General features: G+C 49.0%; 1 protein-coding gene across 2 annotated transcripts in view; it reads right to left on the bottom strand.

The window, feature by feature from the left end:
* Positions 1–6,690: 6,690 nt before the first annotated feature.
* SHPK (sedoheptulokinase) overlaps positions 6,691–19,124 on the bottom strand; it is a 19,118-nt gene continuing 6,684 nt past the window's right edge. The window contains exons 3-7 of one of the 2 annotated variants that reach the window (XM_060134869.1): positions 15,966–16,149; positions 15,272–15,424; positions 13,836–14,011; positions 9,934–10,134; positions 6,691–7,711 (exon numbers count right to left, since the gene is read on the bottom strand). In XM_060134869.1, the coding sequence (XP_059990852.1) occupies positions 7,299–7,711; positions 9,934–10,134; positions 13,836–14,011; positions 15,272–15,424; positions 15,966–16,149 (1,127 nt within the window). In that variant the 3' untranslated portion in view covers positions 6,691–7,298. The remainder of the gene's footprint in view (positions 7,712–9,933; positions 10,135–13,835; positions 14,012–15,271; positions 15,425–15,965; positions 16,150–19,124) is intronic. The other variant, XM_060134870.1, reaches the window with a different exon arrangement.

Here is a 19,124-nt window from a genome sequence, read left to right as displayed (position 1 = left end):
GCACAGCCAAAACAAAAATAAAAAATAAAATAAAATGAAATTTTGGAACGACTAAGAACCTGCTGTATAGTGCAGGGAACTCTACTCAATACTCTGTAATGGCCTATATGGGAATAGAATCTAAAAAAGAGGGGATATATGTGTATGTATAACTGATTCACTTTGCCGTACTGCAGAAACTAACACGACATTGTAAATCAGCTATACTGCAATAAAAAATAATTTTGAGGGGTTCCCTGGTGGCGCAGTGGTTGAGAGTCCGCCTGCCAATGCAGGGGACACAGGTTCGAGCCCCGGTCTGGGAAGATCCCATATGCCGCGGAGCAGCTGGGCCCGTGAGCCACAATTACTGAGCCTGCGTGTCTGGAGCCTGTGCTCTGCAACACGAGAGGCTGCGATAGTGAGAGGCCTGCACACCGCGATGAAGAGTGGCCCCCACTTGCTGCAACTAGAGAAAGCCCTCGCACAGAAACGAAGACCCAACACAGCCATAAATAAATAAAAAATTTAAAAAATTATTTAAAAAAATTAATTTTTGAAAAAATGAAACTTGGAATTCATTCTTTTTTTTTTTGGAAATTGTGGTAAAATATGTATAACTTAAAAGTTACCGTTTTAAGCATTTTTAAGTGTACAGTTGAGTAGCATTAAATACACTTCGGTATGGAGACAGTGCCGTGCAGACACTGGGTCAGGCACAGCCCCTGGCTCACACGCTGCCTAGGCCAGGCCGGGGTCTCAGCCCTGAGCTGCCCCCAGGCACAGGGAGGGAGATATCTGAGGAAGGCACTGAGAGAACCGGCCAGCCCAGGAGCAATGTCCAGCAAAGTGGTGGGTCACACTTCTCCACCAGGACCGTCCCCTTAGCCTCCAAGGTGATTTTTGCCTCTGGTGAGGACAACACTTGTCACTAAATGTGTCCCCTTTGTAACAGAGCCATTGGGGCTGACAACCAGAGTCTACCTGGCACCGCACATGCTCCGAGGGCTGCAGGGGAAATCCTGGCCCTTCTCCTCCTTCCCCAACAGCTCCCTGTTGGTCTCCTTGGCTGCCTCTCCTCGCCAAGCCTTTCCCCCCGACATAGGTGCTCCTAGGGACCCTTACCTCCTCCTTCCCCTCTCTGAGACCCTCACTCCTCCAAGAACCCACCTGACATTCCCAAGCCAGCGACTCCTTCACCCAGGCGTCCAGCCCTGCCCTCTCCCCTGGGCTCCATCCCTGCCTCCCGGGATCTCCAGGTAAAGACCGCAAACCCCTTCCCCTCAGCACATCCCAAGATGGACCCCTCTTTCCCCCACATTCCCTCCCCTCAATGCCCCTGCCTATAAAGGCACCAACTTTCTTCTGGTCACCAAGTCCGGCATGCTTTGTCCTCTTGACCCTCTTCTTCTCTGTCCTCGCTGTCTGGGCTGTTTCTGTGGCTCACGTCCATCCCTCACGGCAGCTGGCAGACAGTTCTCACCAGAAGCCCCAGAAGTGCCTCCTTTTCCCAGTCTAGGCTTCCCAGCCTGCCACCTCCCAGTCCCTAGTCCTAGAACATTGTCCTGATCGTGGCCCCCTTACCAATCAAGGCCCCACCCCTCCACCTGGCACCCTGAGACCACATCCCCGGTCCCCTCTCCCACCGTGGCCCACCTCCTCCTCTCACCTAGACACATCTCCCCAGCCACACCCACGGTGCCTGCCTCCACGCTCTTCCCCCCGCCCTCCCTCTGCCCAACATCCATCCCACTCAACCCACCGTTACGGCCCAAGTGGCAGGTGAGACCTATGGATGCTGAGATCCTATCATTCAAATCCCACCTCCTCCAAACGATGCCTTCCTGGGCCTACTGGTACATTTGATCACAATGACAACAAGAATGGCAGACAGAGTGCCAGGTTCTGGGATAAGCACTTTATAGGCACTATCTCATTGGACCCTTGCAAAGTTTCACGAGGTGAGTACAATTTTGTTCCCACCTTACAGATGAGGAAATGAAGAGCAGACAGGCTATGTAACCTGCCCAAGAACAGTGACAACTGTACTAGTCTCAGCTGGAGCTTCCTAAAATTTGTATCGGGCTTCAACTTCTCTGATGTTTGCACCCGGCTTTGCAGATTTTAACGGCTCCTGGGCGACACAGGCTCCGGCGCCCTCCGTTTCCCTTCTCCAAGCCTAACTCCGTGCCTTTCCCAAAGGTGCACGCTGGCCCGGCTTTATCTGAACAGCACCTGCCCTGAGTGGTTCCACTAAAGTTCAGAAAACAGTGTTGGGACGGGACCTCAGGGCTGGGCCTCACCACCATCAGTGTGGTTTCTGGGTCGTAATTTGAAACACTGTGTTCTTGGATCTATGTAATGACGTGCCCATTAAAACTCTTTGTAAGTAGATCATGTTTTAATGATGACTTCTGGGAAGGGGCACTCCCTCCAAGCTCTGATGGGTACCAGAGGCAGCACGGGAAAGCGCTGGAGGTCTCACAGCAGGTGGTTGGGCCCCGTCTGGTGTGACCTAGGCTAAAACTGCTAACGTCAATAATGGCCACAGGTCTCTCTCTCTCTCTGTGTTACCACCGTGGGGCACACTGACCCTGGCAATGGGAGCCTAATAGATTTTTTTCATCCACCTGGGCTCTTCTCAGATTGGAAGCCAGACTTCCTGGCACAGCTAGAAACCAGCAAACTCCCATGTGCTGAAAAAGGCTGATTACCAAAGTCGGGAACACTCATCCTGCCACCTCGGGAGGAACCTGGTGGGAAGCAGGCCGTGCTAGACCCAGCCCCAGGGAGACTGGTGAAGACACGACCGCAGGTGCCTGTAACGCCCACCCCCCCGCCAAGGACAGTGAAAACACTACTAGTTTGTCTTGAGCTTTCTAAGTCTTGCACTGAGATTTCTAACTCGTGTCCTGATTTATGCGTCTTGCCTCCCAAATTTTAAATGGCTTCAGGGGTCCAAGATTCAGATGGAAAACAGCAAACCTGGAAGAAAACTACTTTCCTTTTCGCATTTGGTCTGTGCATGAGTGTCAGCGGTACTCACATGAGTCAGCTCCCGTGGAGGGGAGGGCTCTGGGAGAGGGGTCTGTGTGCTGCAGAAGCAGATGAGCTGGCCATCTGAGCTGGGGAGGCATCCACTCGGCACCCCATGGCTGAGCCCTGCTCTGCAGAGCTGGGACCCAGAGAGAGGGACCAGGACAGAGTGAGAAGTGGTTGGCGGGGTGCAGGCAGAGAATGGAAGCAGGAGTGAAGAGGCCCAGCTGTGTCAGACGCCAGCTGCGTGAACTTGGGCGGTAGCTGAAGCTCCGGGCCTGCTTCTTCATCCACAACACAGGTGAGAGCACCTGCCTGGCCTGCTTTCAGGGGCTTTGCTGGGGATTAGCAAGGATATGGATGTGAATGGGCTCTGTGAGCTGGTAAGTCTCCAGGCAGGTCTGGGGGGTTGTACATCTCCTCATTATTTCAGCTCACATCTGCTGACTGCTGAACTGTATCCGGCCATTAGCTCGAGGTGGTGACTAATTGTTTTCTGATGAAAAAAACAAGATTTCCTTAATGTTCATGAGTCACGCAATGAGCATCTCTATACCAAGAACATCTCGCTTTCAAAGATGTGGCCTGTTCATCTAATCGCGCCTGAGAAGTGGTCAGGTGTGACCCACCCTCTTTCCTGAGGCCCACTGTGCACTTTGCAAACCCAGAGCGGTGAGTAGGGTGAACAGGGTGGTCTCTGCCCTCCAGGAGGCTGGGAGGGATAAGGAGGAAGACCTGCTAGGCTCTCTCTGATGCTTACAGGGTGGGGCTCCCTGTAACAGGCACAAACCAGGAGCCAACAGGCCGTGCCGACAGCAAACATTGAGCGAGGTCCTGGATGCAGTTGTGATCTGGTGGCAAATATGCTGCAGGGGGACTGCAGCTGGCGGATGGCATCAGAGTCAGGCCTCGGACAAGGTGTAGCGTTCTGCCTTGTGAGGTGGACATCAGCCCAAGTCCAGATGCAGGAGGAGGACGGGGCAGAGAACACCTAATAGGGACCCTGCCCCCAAGGAGCTTTCAGTCCACTTGAGAAGAAAAGGAACACAGAGAACATGAAAGCCACGTAAACATCATATGTATGTAGTCAAAGGCCAAAGGATAGTGCATGTGGCCGGGACAGGGGAGCGAGCCGGAGGGCTGACGTTCACTCCTCTGCCCCTGGCTGGTTCCAGCCTCACCATCTCTCACAGGCTGTTTTCTAGGTTCCTCTAATTGGGACCCTTCTCCTAACATCCATCCTCCAATCCAGAATACACACTGCCAGCTATTCTCCCAAAGCCCAAGAATCCCCAATCCCCTCCCTCCCCTCCGCTGCCCACAGGAGAAAGTCCAAACTCTCTGGCATCCACCACCCTTCTCCGTCTGCCCAACATTTCCAGCCACCACTCCCACGACACCCTTGCACCTGCCCTATGACCAAGTGACACCAGACAATTCACACACCCTGGTCAGGCCAATCACTTTAACATAAACACGTTTGCCTAACCTGACCTCGCTGCCTAGAATAACAAAGAAAGCGGGCTCGGAATCCTAGAGTCGTGATCTTACATAAGTTACTTAACGTTTTTGTGTTTCGGTTTCTTCATCTGTGAAATGGGGATAATAGACCCACCTTCTGGGATTATTGTGAAGATAAAATGAGTTCAAACAAGTAGAGTCCAGATTAGCTTCTAGTCCATTGTAGGTACTCAAAAAACGCTAACTTGGGCTTCCCTGGTGGCGCAGTGGTTGAGTCTGCCTGCCGATGCAGGGGACACAGGTTCGTGCCCTGGTCCGGGAAGATCCCACATGCCGCGGAGCAGCTGGACCCGTGAGCCACGGCCGCTGAGCCTGCACGTCCGGAGCCTGTGCTCCGCAACGGGAGGGGCCACAACAGTGAGAGGCCCGCGTACCGCAAAAAACAAACAAACAAACAAAAAAACGCTAACTTTTGTTAGTAGCAATGGACTGAAACTTTCTAAGGTTTCTTTTTTCGATGTCGCTTGCATGAAAAATGAATTGCTCCTCCTTCTTGGCATGTGGGTAAATCTGTTATAGCGTTTATTTCATTCCCTAGCGAGGGGAATTCAACAACACATCACCGTGCCTGATAGAACACCCATCTCCTAGTAGACGCTTCATAAATATGATTCACCTGGGTCTATGCTGGGACTTCTCAGGCACAGTGTCTACCATGGCTGTAGCAGTCAGAATGAACTAAGTTATCCTGTGGTAACAAACAGCTCCCAAATCTCAGTAGCATCAAACATCAAAGGTTTATTTCTCAGTCACACTATGAGTCACTCGCTGTTTGGTGAGGGCTCTACACCACATTGCCCTCATGTGGGACCCAGGGCAGCAGAGCCTCCTCTCTGGGACACCCCAGGTCACTTACAGCAAAGGGAACAGAGTGTGGCAAATCTCACATTGGCTCCAAAGGGCTTCCTGCCTGGAAGCGACAAACTTCTGTTGACGTTTTACTGGCCAAAGCAAATCAGGTGGGGAAGTGCTAGCCTACCATGCGCTTAAGATCAGGGTATTGGCAAACAGCCCTAATGACCCAGCTCCTCATCTGAGGATCAGAATGGTACCTCCTGAGAATGAGAGCAGAAGCAACGAGTGGTTTATGACTTCAGGCTGGAGAAATGAGGCCCTGGCAGCTGTACTCAAACCCTTGCAGAGGCTCCAGGCCAAGTGCAATAGAAATGACAACAGGACCACCAGCTGGCAAGCTTGGACCGTGCAAGGCTTAGCCCTCAGAGGTAGTGTGGACATGCGGAAAGGGGACAGAGAGTTATGGTGCTTCGCAGGATACCCATCCAGCTCCTAATTTATATTTAGACTCTACCCACAGCATCCTGGGAATGCAAGACAGGCTGCCTCCCTGACATCGGAGGGCCAGTTCCTCCTGATGGACAGGGCTCTCTGCTATCCTTTGGCCCATCCCGAGGTGACTTCTCTCTCAAAATGATGGTGTCAACTCATTCTGGCCAAGAGAACAATTACATGACGTTCCTGAGTGATCTGCAGCTGCTTGTCCCGGCAGAACCATGGGGCAGGCAGGGCTTCTACAAATGATCCCCAGAGTTATGTCCAACCTCCCAAACCCTGTGGCAGTGCCAGATTTATAGACTTCCCAATGCAGAGAGGTGTGTTTTACTAAAGGGACAAGGCTCTGGAAGAATGAACTTTAGTATCTGAAATTCAATCAGCACAGCCAGGCAGATTAAGAGTTTCAGACAACCACATAACGTGGCATTCACAAAGAGACATGACTGCTTCCCAAACTCACAGTCGCCCAGGTGCCTCAGAGTCAGGGACCTGGGATCACCCTTGGGAGTGTGGAAGTAGACACAGCGATGGTGGCCCTCTCCTGGAAGCCATTCCATGGTCATCCTACCAACCACGGGAAGGTTTAAGATGCTCTGGGATCCCTGCAGAGATGCCGACTCAAGTGGGATGTTTCTGCAAGCCAGGCACACATGGCGGGCCAGCAAGGCCCACACCAAGAGAAAGAAGAGCTGGGGCATTTGGGACAAGGGATTCTCTCTGCTTTCTCTCCAACAGGAGCATGCGCAGCTGCATCCCTTCCCTTGGAAGGCTTCCCAGGGATGCACAGGGGCAAAAACACACTGCTGCACAGACACACTCTTGGAAAAGAGTCTTGCTGGTGTCTGGTCAGACTCCTGGGAACAACATGCCTGAATGGTGGCGTTATGCAGCATCTGTCCCCTTGGCTGGTCATGCCACCCACATTTTCTTCTCTGTTCTGTGTCTTCAAGCCAGCTGTGTTGTGAGGAACCATGGCAGCACCAAGCAGGCTCTCCTTGGAGGGGAGGTACATGGCAAGAAGGCCAGCACAGATCCCTGCATCTTCATCTCAGCCAGCCTGCATCACTGTCCTTGGGTCGCCTTCTGCCCCAGCTAGCTGGCTGTGGCCAGAGAAGAACAAGATTGGGAAAGGGGCCTCAGGGTCACGTGGCACGATCCAGTAGGGAAGACTCTTCCAACAGTACATGTGACCCATCTTTCCCTTTCTCTCTGTCTCTCCCACATTTACATTTGCGACCAGCTCTCAGGTGAGTCTCTTTCAGAAGGCACTGATTTGGGATCTGGTTGATGACTCCTGGCTGCGTTATTAGAGTGTGCCCTGAAGATTGGTTCTTGGTCAAAATGATGGCCTGAGAATAAGCATTGCTTAAAACTGCCCACAGAGCTGTCCAGGAAAAGCATGATCCCAAGATAAGGAGAGGAACGTTAATTAGATACACTTTGCAACAGTCCTTTGGCCAACGAGTGTGCTAATACTCCTGCTGGTTAAGGTTTCTCTGGAGCATAACCAGAGCGGCCCCTACAGCTGCATCTACATCCTGCCCATAGGACACTGGGAAGGGGAAAGCCCTCTGCACCTCCTGCTTCAGCACCTCGTTCCTGGACAGCGCACTCCCACTGCCGATCACCCGCTCCACGCCCCACTCTTGGAGCTGCTGAAAAGGAAGCATTGAGAGCAGGTTCTGAACGATGCCTCTGCACAGGGCCCGGGTCACGTGCCCCAAGGAGAGGTCAGAGGAGGAGATTCTGGTCACTGAGGCCAGCTGGTCTGGCAGGTGCCTCTCGCCCAGCACTGTTGGAGTGATGGTTAGGCAGGTGTCTTTCTGCTGTGCAGCAGCCTGGATCATGCGTGAGTACACAGTGGATTCTTCAGCCTCCAGGCCTGCCAGGAACAGAGAAGGCCTGTGTGAGTTCATGCACCTCCCCGCTGCAAGTTATAGAGTTACCAGGGGGCAAGGATAGGTTGACTTGCTGCCTCTCCTCACTGTGGCTGGCTGCTTCCCAGCTCAGGACTCAAATATTCTGGCTAGCTGTGCTCTGCTCCAGACCCCAGCCACCTTTCTCACTACAGACCCCAGCCCAATCTTCAAGGAGAGATCTCGTAAGCGCTGCTGTGAGTCCTTACCATCCCGCAGCTGTGGGACTCTTGGTCCTAAGTGGACCAAATGCATACACTGATCAGTAAGTATCATCACACCTGTTATTAGTGTCACAGGAATCCCAGGACCACAGTGCTGATCACAGTCTAGCCTGCCCCTCGGCAGAGGTTACGAACAACCAGTCTAGACCAGAGCTCAGAGTTGAATGTGCGTGTGAATCACTCAGGGATCTTATTAAAACACAGCTTCTGATCCAGTGTGCCTGGGGTGGGGCCTGAGATTCTGCATTTGTCATCAGCTCCCAGAGGAAGCCAGTGCAGCTGGCCTGAGGACCACGCTTTTTGAGTAGAAGGTTCTAGATCCGTGCTTACCAACACTTGAGAGCATCAGGATCACCTGAGGAACTTTTATAAAATGCCGTGCTCAGGCCCCACTCCTCTCCCCCAAGCCAAATAATCAGCTTTTCTGGGGGTGAAACTAGGACATCAACATGGTTTTTATAACTCCACGAGTATTTCCAATGTATGGCCAAAAGTCCCCAAGGAGTCTCAACGTCAGCACATTTAACTCATACAAGCTCAACTATACACCCTCAGGAATGAGAAATAAAAAAATATATTTTTTTCAATCAAATGAAACAATGTAGACATTTCACAGGAGGTTAAGTTATATAAACTACTAGCCTTCAAAGCACCCTCTGTTTCATCAAAATAAGAACCACGAAAATGTAAAAGACTTTTCTTTTTGAAAATCTTAGAGAAAACTTAAGTATTACGTACTCTTTCAGGGCTGAGCAAAACAGTCACTTCTGTATAAATAGAAACACCAGCCAACTCAGTAAACAGTCGACAGACTCAACCCAGTTAAAGAAGTATCTGAGTAAAGGGCTTGCCTGAAGGTTCTGATGACTGGTTCTGCATCTTTAAAACCTTTCTTGATTCAAGGCAAAACAAGATCAAAGTTCTGTTCTTTAAATGGAGCATTCCTGAGGGATTCCCAGCCAAGGGGGCAGAACTTACCCGCAATGCTGACACCCCCAGCCAGCCTGGAAGGACTGACGTGGGTCAGCAACACCTGTCTGCATGACCAGTATGAACTACCCAGGTGCTCCCTGTGGCCTGTGCCCCACCTAGTTATTCTGTTGGATGTTTCCTGGAATGACCTGATTTTGAGCTCCTACAAGTGACCCATGCATCTGATAAGCATGATTTCCCTATTTCTAGACAGCTGGCCAGAAATTTCATTTCTACCCTAAGTACTTAGAAAGGGAACCTCTCCTGGAAGAAAGAGGTTACATCTTTCTCTAAATGCAGAGCAGAGGAAGGCCTGATCAATTCCACCCTGAAGAGAGCAGGAAGACGTCAGAGTTTCCAGGGACCCTTCCAAGAAAGGAGGAGAGGTGCTACTTTCCAGGAATAAGTGCTACCAGTCTTTTCACTCATTCATGTTTGATCATTTTATTCTCCGCTGTCTGTAGCCAGCAGAAGGCAAACCTCAAATGCAAGGTTACTGACAGAGAAAGTAATAGCGGGGCCAGGGAGAGCCAGAAGACTATTAGGATACTCCACAGTTAAGGTTAGAGGAGAAGATGCGCCTCAAAAAAGAGAGTATGGGCTTCCCTGGTGGCGCAATGGTTGAGAGTCCGCCTGCTGATGCAGGGGACACGGGTTCGTGCCCCGGTCCGGGAAGATCCCACATGCCGTGGAGTGGCTGGGCCCATGAGCCATGGCCGCTGAGCCTGCGCGTCCAGAGCCTGTGCTCCGCAACGGGAGAGGCCACAGCAGGGAGAGGCCCGTGTACCGCAAAAAAAAAATAAAAAAGGGTAGGTGATGGCAGCTCAGAAGATGAAAGGCTACAAGCTCAGATCCCTAAGGACAGAGGGAATGTGCTAGAATCTGGCTGGGTCTGAGATAAGAATCTAGAAACTTACAGCACATTCAGCACCAGGACATTGCCACATAGAAAGGACAAGCAGAGAACACACCACTGTGTGGGCCACCCTTACCTAGATCCGCCATCCACTGGACCAGCATGTGGACGAACATGGCCAGCACGTTGCCCCCATTGAGTGATGCTGCCACTGCCAGGTAGGTCCTGTCAAAGTATGGGAAGTAGGCGACTGGAGCTGCAGGGTCTGGAGTCTGCACTGGCTGGAATCCTGAAGGCATGGAGGCTACCAGCTGCACCGAGGTGCTGATGTTGAGAACTGGATGTGGTCCAAAGAAAGCAGAGGTTAGGCCTGTTGGGCTAACTCAGAGGCCACAAGTCACAACAGGGTTGGAGAGTGTGCCACAAATTCCTGGAAACTCCTCCTTTCAGGAGGAAGAGCCTAGTCCTCCACCCCTGAGTGTGGGCTGGACTCAGTGACTGGCTTCTAATGAAGAGAGTAAAGCAGAAGTGACAGTGTGTGACTCTGGAGACCAGGTCATAAAAGGGCACTGCAGCTTCCATCCTGATCACTTGCTCCAGGGGAGGCAGGTACCACGTCGTGAGCAGCCCTGTGGAGAGGCCCACTGGATGGTTGCTGGCATAACTGACCCCATCTTGAGCCCGTGCGGTCCCTCCTGTCCTTCCGCTGACCCTACCCAGGACTGTACTAGGTGGTGAATCACTTCTCTGTCGTCAAGGGCTTTGTAGTTAGTAGATATTGTTTAACAATGGTTAGGGCCAGGTGGCCTCTATGCTCTGTTAGTTCCCAAACTATGCTGACTTTTGCTGATGTAGTCCCAGAGCCCATGAGACTAGTTACCCATTCAGTCATCTTAACTTAGGAGTGTGTGTCCTGTTTCCAGGCACCCACTCTCATGTCCTAGGTTAACTATAAAACTGTCCCAAAGGCCCCTTGGTGGTGCAGAATGCAGCTGCCAATGCTTCCAGATCATTGTCTGCCTGATCCACTCTGTAAGTTACCCTAAAATAAACTGACCCATTGATTATACGGAGCCGCCTGCCTCATTTTTCAGTCTCAAGATGCATTCTCAGTTCGGTGGGTACTTTTCATTCCCTCTGTCCTCCAACACCTACAAGGAGCTGAGGCCTCCTGCCAAGAGCCACATGAGTGAGCTGAGAAGTGGATCCTCCAGCCCAGTCAAGCCTTCAGATGACTGCAGCCCCAGCCGACTGACAGTGTGATTGCAATCCAGCCACACCTAGACTCCTGACTCTCAGAAACTGTGTGAGATAATAAGTGTTTGCTGTTTTAGGCTACTAAGTATTGGAGCGATTTGTTACACAGCAATAAGCTACTATTCACAGAGAGGCAGACCTCAGCCCAAGTGTTTTATTCTTTGGGAGGTTTCATTCATTTTTGGTGGGTACCACCTCCTTCTCATTTCCAAGGTGTGCTTCTCAACCTCCCTCCACCAGCAGGGGGGATGCTCCCAGACCTAGAACAGAGGGGATGCTTTTCTCCTCTAGATGGAGGCCAGAGCCTACAGACTGTCCCAGGAGTCTCTCCTCCATTTCTCACAAGACCTGGCCAGAAAGCCTGTTCCTCTCAGTCTGTTGGGGCTAAACTAACTGAGGTCAGCATCCAACTGTCCTACCTCCTGGGAGGCAGAGGCAAGGAGAGTGAAAACAAGTCTCAGAAAGTCAATAACCTTGACTTCCTGCCACATCAAGACTTTCACCATGACGATAAACCAGAAGCATCATGCCCTCCACCTATCCCCTCGGGGGGAAGTGTCAGCGAAGGGGGCCGACCAGCCTTGCCCATGGACACCGCACAGCTGGGCACAGGCCAGCGGCCCCAGTCTAGAACCAGAGACCACAACCAGCTCAGTGAAGATGGAGCCTAAATCTTAGCTTCTTCCCATTTGACCACCATCTAGAAAGGACATTTATATCCAGGCACATGACAGCTCTCTGTGGAGGGAACAGCCTAAGATTTGAAGACTACCAGGTAGGAGGAAAGAGCCAGGCTCTTTATAGGCACCATCCCATTGCATCACGACAACTGCCCCATGAGAAAGGCATCATCATCCTCATTTTGGATGGTGACAAGGGCTCAGGGAGAAAATTCAGGAGAAAAAGACGGGGTTTTTGACCTTAAAAGATTTTATCACATATTTGTGCAAACAAAAGTGGCAGAATCTGGATATATGTATATGTATAACAGATTCACTTTGTTATACACCTGAAACTAACACAACATTGTAAATCAACTATACTTCAATAAAAAAAAATTTTTTAAGTGGCAGAATCTCACCTTTCCCTCTCACCTAATCTTGAATTAAGAGGAATTACTACCAAAAACAAAACAAAAAGTCACTTGAAATTTTACTTTTTAAGAATGTACTAAAATAGGAATAAACTACTGCTTCAGAGGATAGTGCTGGTCAGAGTTTTTAAACTCAAGGTTAAATTGTAATAGTTCTAACTGATGAAGGAAAAAAAGATGTGATGACAAAGAAAATCCGAGTAAGATGAATGACTTCTCTGTTCCCGTTGATAACAAGGCGAGGCTCTCGAAGTGGGCCCACTCAGCCAGGCTGCCCTGAGGATCAAATGAGACACACAGCCTGCAATCACCCTGCTCCGGGAGGCAGACCCAAAGTCTACCCCAGCCCCAGGAGGGGCCAACGACAGCCCCCAGGCCATATCCAGCCTGCCATCTGTTTTTGTATGGCCCAGGAGCTAAGAAAGTCTCTTCCATTTTTTTTTAAATGATAGCTTTATTGAGATGTAATTCAGAAAATTCACCATAAAATGCACCCTTTTAAAGTGTACAGTTCTGTGCTTTTTCGTATATTCACAGAGTTGTACAAACATCACTGAGATCTAATTTTAGGACATTTTCACCACTCCAGAAAGAAATCCCATACTGGTTAGCAATCAACCCCGTGTCCCAGCCCTAGACAACCATGAATCTGCTTTCTGTCTCTACGGATTTGCCTGTTCTGGACATTTCACAGGAATGGAATAATACACTATGTGGCCTTTCACGTTCGTTCACATGTTATAGCATTTTAGCTCTGTGGATACACCACATTTTTAAAATCCATTTATCAGTCGATGGGCATTTGGGTTGTTTCTACATTTTGGCTATTATGAATAAGGCTGCTAGGAACATTTGTGTACAAGTTTTTTGTGCGGACATGTGTTTTCAATTCTTTTGAGTATACACATAGGAGTGGAATGGCAGGGTCCCATGGTAATTCCATGTTTAACTTTTGAAGAACTGCTAGACAGTTTTCCAAAGGGACTGCACCATTTTACAATCCCAGTAGCGTGTTCTTAGCTTTTTAAAAGGTTGAAAAGAAATGAAGAGGAGAAGAATATTTCATGACACATGAAAATTTTATGAAATTCACATGCCAGCCACTATAAATAAAGTTTTATTGGAACACAGCTACACCCACTCACTTATGCATTGGCTATGGCTGCTTTCCTGCCCCAACAGCTGTGAAGTAGTTATGATAGAAACAAAATGGCCCACAAAGCTTAAAATATTTACAATCTGGCCCTTTACCCTGCCCTGGATTGCTGTCTCCCCTTCACTGTGACTCTCTTACGTGGAATAGAGGGACGTCTGCGCTGCTACTCAGATCCGAGGAACTTTCGTTGACAAACACACAATAACAAAACCCCTAACCTATGGAATAATAATCTATTTTCTTGGTCATGGAGACACATAGAAACCAGCCAACTAGAGAGAGTCATTTCCCTCACCTGTCTCTAGAGAAGAAAGGCACAGACTGTGGTCAGGACAGAAATTGCCCTGCTGAATTGTAAGCTCCCGGGGCAGGGGCTTCACCTGTAGGGATGAGGGTGTTTTTCATGTTTGTAACATAATGGTCAAGAGGATGCTGCGATTGCTGGCTATGTGTGCCCCTCGGACCCTGGCACAGAGCTGGGGCTTAGGAGGCCCCAGTAGAAGTCTGAGGAGAGAACCAAAGACAGACTTACCTGCGTCTGTCCTTTGGGCCATACAGGAATAGACAGAGGCCTGCAAATCGCCCAAGGCCACGCCCACCTGTGTCCCCTTTGGGATCTCAAACCAGGCCTGGGAAGTTCTGCCTGCCACGTTGCCAGGCTCGGTGACGTCCGGGAGTAGGTGGACGGGAAAGCCTGCGTCCCTCAGTCTGCAAACCAAAAGTGGACAGCATATCTACCTGGTGCTTGGTTTTCTGTTTTCTGTTGTTTCCAGGAAACTCAGCAACGGAAAGCGCAATAGGATACACATTCAAGAAGGGAGGGCAGAATCCAGTGTTTTCACAGAGGGTCTCTTTGGCTTTTTTAAACCATGAGGAAAAGCCTTGGGTCATTTAAAGAGTGAACCCTGGCTTTCAAGAGCTTGGGATGGGCCTCTTGGAGAAGAACACAACCAGTTTGAGCAGAGGTAGTCAGAAGGGACTGGATAAGAAGCAGATTTCATTGGCATCCAGCCTCCTGTGTTTGAAGGGAGAGCAAACACTGTGCAAAGGGAGGAAGCTGGAGTTTTAGAGCAAAGTCACAGCTGGTTAGCACAGGCCAAACCAAAGTCAAACCCATCAGTCTCCTGAATACCAAATGCATCCATCACTCGCGGTTAGTGAACATGGGGCTGCCAATTTTATAAAACATGCTGGAAAGTCCTTTACCTGAATTACCAGGTGCTTTTTGTTTTATTACAGAGCTCAGAATTTGGACCCTGAAGGCAGTGAACTTATAGGGCACTGGACTGCTGGACCTGAAAAGGCAAATGATTGCTTAAAGGGAACTTAAAAGGCATCCCTTAAGCCTACTACTTCCATTTCTTAACCCTATTTTAAAATACATTAGGGTGGGGGAGAGAGATAGCTAGGGAATTTGGGATTGACATGTACACACTGCTATATTTAAAATGGATAACCCACAAGGACCTACTGTATAGCACAGGGAACTCTGCTCAATATTATGTAACAACCTAAACGGGAAAAGAATTTGAAAAAGAACAGATACATGCATATGTATAACTGAATCACGTTGCTGTACACCTGAAACTAACCCAACATGGTTAATCAACTATATTCCAATATAAAATAAAAAGTTAAAACAATAAAATCATATGTTAAAGAATGAATGTTGTTCTTTGGAATCTACGGGCTGGCTCAGGGCACAGGAAGAACTGGGGAGCCCACCCTAGGTCTGGGCAACAGTGGAGGAACAGGCAGCATGGCGTGGTGGGTGGCGCCCCTCCCCAAGAACTTCACTTACAGTCAGGCCCACCCATGCCCGGGGACTGGAACAGGCTGGAGGGTGTTGGAACCTGATCTTGGCCTCGTGGAATCCTCCATTATTCCCAGATGGGAAAGCCCCACTGAAGCTCCCGCTTTAGAGGTTCTGCCCTTCAGCCTCAAGCCAGCCTGCACGGTTATACTCACGTCTCCAAGTTCCAGCTTTGGCTCCTGGTGTTGAAATATCCCCAGCTAGCGGCATTCTGGTCGGACATCAGGGGTCTTGTCAAGCCACACAGCATGGCAACCACATAGTCGTGAATAGTGCCAGCTGCATCGTAGGACTTCAGGAACTCTGGGCTGGTTTTCATACCCCAAACAATTCGACGTGGTTTAATATTGACTTGAAAGCATGTGCTGCACCTAACTGTGGGCGGTGTGGACTAGACATGGCATAGCTGGGCAGCAGCCAGAACCCCACAGGCTGTGGATCCCTAGCAGCGGAACCTCCCAGCCCCTCCAAGCCAAGCTGGCCAGAGTCAGCCTTAGGGGAGGGTACTCCTAGGAGGACACACCGTGCCTGGGAAAGCAAGCCATCAGCCGTTCTCAGCAGCCCTGACCCCGCCGTGAACCCATCCTGTGATCCTTGGCAAGTCCCTGGCCCTCTCGGGTCTCTTCTTTCCCCCTCTAGGTGAGAATCAGATTACCAATAAGAGCCCTCTGCAAAATGAAGCAGTGGTAGACCAAGTCTAAGTCTTGTGACTATACCCTGTGCTGGGCCACACTCACTGAGGGACAGTCCAGCACGTGGAGTGATGCTGGCCAGCTAGAGGTACAGCTCCCTAGCCACTCTCGTTCCCCTGCAAATCCGTCACCCAATTCAAACAACAGGTGTCCGTACCTATTTTTCAAAAGCCAGAAGATGGTTGCGCAGCCAAACCCCGTGGCCACACTGAGATGAGACTCTGGCCGGGGCAGAGAAGCCAGGAACTTGCTGCCACACCGGCCATCCTGCCACGTTACCAGGTGGCTCACGGCTCTGGGCTCGAACACAGGGGCAGCCCCTGCCTCTGTCCATTCACAACCTGGAACGAAGGAGATGACCAAAAATGGAGAAAAGAGCAACGGACTGGCACCAGCACGTCCTTGAGACTGCTCTGCTAGTGAGGTTATAGGACAGACTTTATCACCCATGACAACGCTTCACTCATACTCAGGGGTTCTGGCCAGTACCCAGAAGAGCAGGGAGTGGATGGACCTAGAGATTGTCATACTGAGTGAAGTAAGGCAGACAGAGAAAGGCAAGTGATATCACTTATATGTGGAAGCTAAAAAAAAAAAAAAAAGAGGTACAAATTAACTTATTTACAAAACAGAAATAGAGTCACAGATGTAGAAAACAAACTTATGGTTACCAGGGGGGAATGGGGTGGGGGAGAGATAAATTGGGAGATTGGGATTCAGATATACACAATGCTATGTATCAAATAGATAACTAATAAGGACCTAACTAATAAGGACCTGGCGGTCCAGTGGTTAGGACTCAGTGCTTTCACTGCTGAGGGTCCAGTTCAATCCCTGGTCCGGGAACTAAGATTTCACAGGCCCCAAGGTGCGGCCTTAAAAAAAAAAAAGAAAGAAAGGAAAGAAAGGACCTACTGTATAGCACAGGGAACTCTACTCAATCCCTCTGTAATGACCTATATGGGAAAAGCAGCTAAAAAAGACTGGATATATGTATATGTATAACTGATTCACTTTGCTGTACAGCAGAAACTAACACATTGTAAATCAACTATACGCCAATAAAAATCATTTAAAAAAAAAAAAAAAGAAGAGCAGGGAAGTGGTCACAGATAATATGCACCTGAAGCTTACTAAGTTTCACCCAGGAGGAGGGAGTAAGCTGGGGATGGGGTGGTCCACCCTCACAACTACGTTTCTGCCTAAAGCTGGGATTCTTATCCCAGCCCTAAAGCTGGAAATCTGAAGCTTTTTCTTCAACCCTTTTATCTGCTCCCAAAACTCTTTTGACCCTTTTTCTTCTTTTTACTTTTAGGACTATTATCTTTATTTTGTTTGTGTTATAAAATAAATACGGAGTTCCTACCATGTACCAGGTATTGTTCAAAGCACTTTAAAAATATTAATTTTTTAATCTACATATTAGCCTTACAACATAGGTGTGATATTTATCCCCATTTTCACATAAGGCATATGAAACTCAGAGAAGCTTTAAAAATCTTGTCAAAGATCACATAGCTACTAAGTGGTAGAGGCAGGATTCAAGTCCAGGCAGTCTGTTCCAGAATCTGGCCTGATGGATGTTCTTTCTCTCACTTTCTTCTTTTTTTTGGCAAAAATAATAATAATTTAAAAGTTTTTTTAATTATACAAATGATAAGTGAATGCATTCTCAATATAAAATGTTCAAATATTACAGATAAAGCAAAAGGCCTGCTTGACCATCCCCATCAGAGTCCCAGCCCCCTTCCTGTCACTGTTAGCACTTGTAGAGTTTTTTTGGATTTTTTCATTTTTTGGCCGCGCAGCACATGGGATCTTAGTTCCCTGACCAGGGATCGAATCTGCACCTCCTGCACTGGAAGCGCGGAGTCTTAACCACTGGACCGCCAGGGAAGTCCCGTTGTTGGGTTTTTATACTCACACAACATACTCTCTTTGGTTTGGTTGATTTGGGCTGGGTTTTATTATATTTAGGTTTTGTCTGTTTTTTAAAAACAAACAGTACTATACTGTATGCATTTTTTTAGTGGTTGTTTTTATCATCCAGCAACATGTCCTGGAATTCTTTCCACGTTAGTACATGTGAGTGCACCTTATTCTTTGCAACTACTGCATACCATTCTACAGCGTGGGGTACCAACATTTATTTAACCACTCCCCCATGAGGAAACGTCACAGTTTTCACTACAATAAACAAGGATGCCATGAGTGACCATGATTATGCCTCTTTTGCATATACATGTTAAAGTCCTTTTCCTGAACAGATTTTAAGTAGTAGGGCCACTGAGTCATAGTAACTCTTATTTTTACAGTGTATAATTTAAAAGCTTTATCCTCACCCCCGGCAATTAGCAAATGGGTTTCATATTAGTTCAGCTGGAAGTTTTCTTCCTGTAGTTGCTATAACTCTCTTATCTTTTTTTTTTTTTTTGCGGTACGCGGGCCTCTCACTGTTGTGGGCTCTCCTGTTGCGGAGCACAGGCTCCAGACGCGCAGGCTCAGCGGCCATGGCTCACCGGCCCAGCCGCTCCGCTGCATGTGGGATTTTCCCAGACCGGGGCATGAACCCACGTCCCCTGCATCAGCAGGCGGACTCTCAACCACTGCGCCACCAGGGAAGCCCACCAAACACCCTGCCAAACTGCCCTCTGAAACGGCCAAGCTAATATATACTACCAGGAGTGATATTTTAAAAAACCAATTTTCCACCCCCTTTGCCAACTCTTGACATTCTCAAACTGCTTTCTTACAATCCAGCGGGTGGAAAATGATTTCTCGTTGTTGTTTTCCTCTGCATTTTCCTAATTCCTAATGACACCGAGCATCTTTTCATATGCTTATTAGCTATTTGTATTTCCTCTTCTAGGAATTGCCTGTTGGTTTCCTCTGCCCATTTTTCCACAGGGCCATTGGTCCTTTCTTTGTTATTTGTTCTTTATATGCACCCATATTCGTCCTTTGTCTACTATATACTAGTGAATAATTTCTCCCTGTCTGCTGCTGGCCTTTTAGCTTGATTTTATGATCCCCACTTCTCTCCTGCTATTACTGAGCCTGAAAATGGAATGTGGAAACTGGTGTAACCACAGGCCTCTCAGAAGACACTAGTCACTCCCTCTCTTCTCCAATTGGCGCCCTTGTGGAAGCACTTAGCTCTCCGCTCAGGTTACTGGTGCCTGTCTGTGTTGACTGCCTTGAGCGAGCCCTGGAAGACGAGGGCTGCATCCTGTTTCTATGTCTCCCGCGGGGCCCAGCACAGAGCCTCGCATATTGTAGGTCCCGAAACCAAACTGAATTACAGCCGCTATTAAAA

The sequence above is a fragment of the Lagenorhynchus albirostris genome, chromosome 20 (genome assembly GCF_949774975.1).
Source record: "Lagenorhynchus albirostris chromosome 20, mLagAlb1.1, whole genome shotgun sequence".
Taxonomy (NCBI): Eukaryota; Metazoa; Chordata; class Mammalia; order Artiodactyla; family Delphinidae; genus Lagenorhynchus; species Lagenorhynchus albirostris.
Note: the sequence above shows the minus strand (reverse complement) of the source record. Positions and strands in the feature narration are given on the sequence as shown.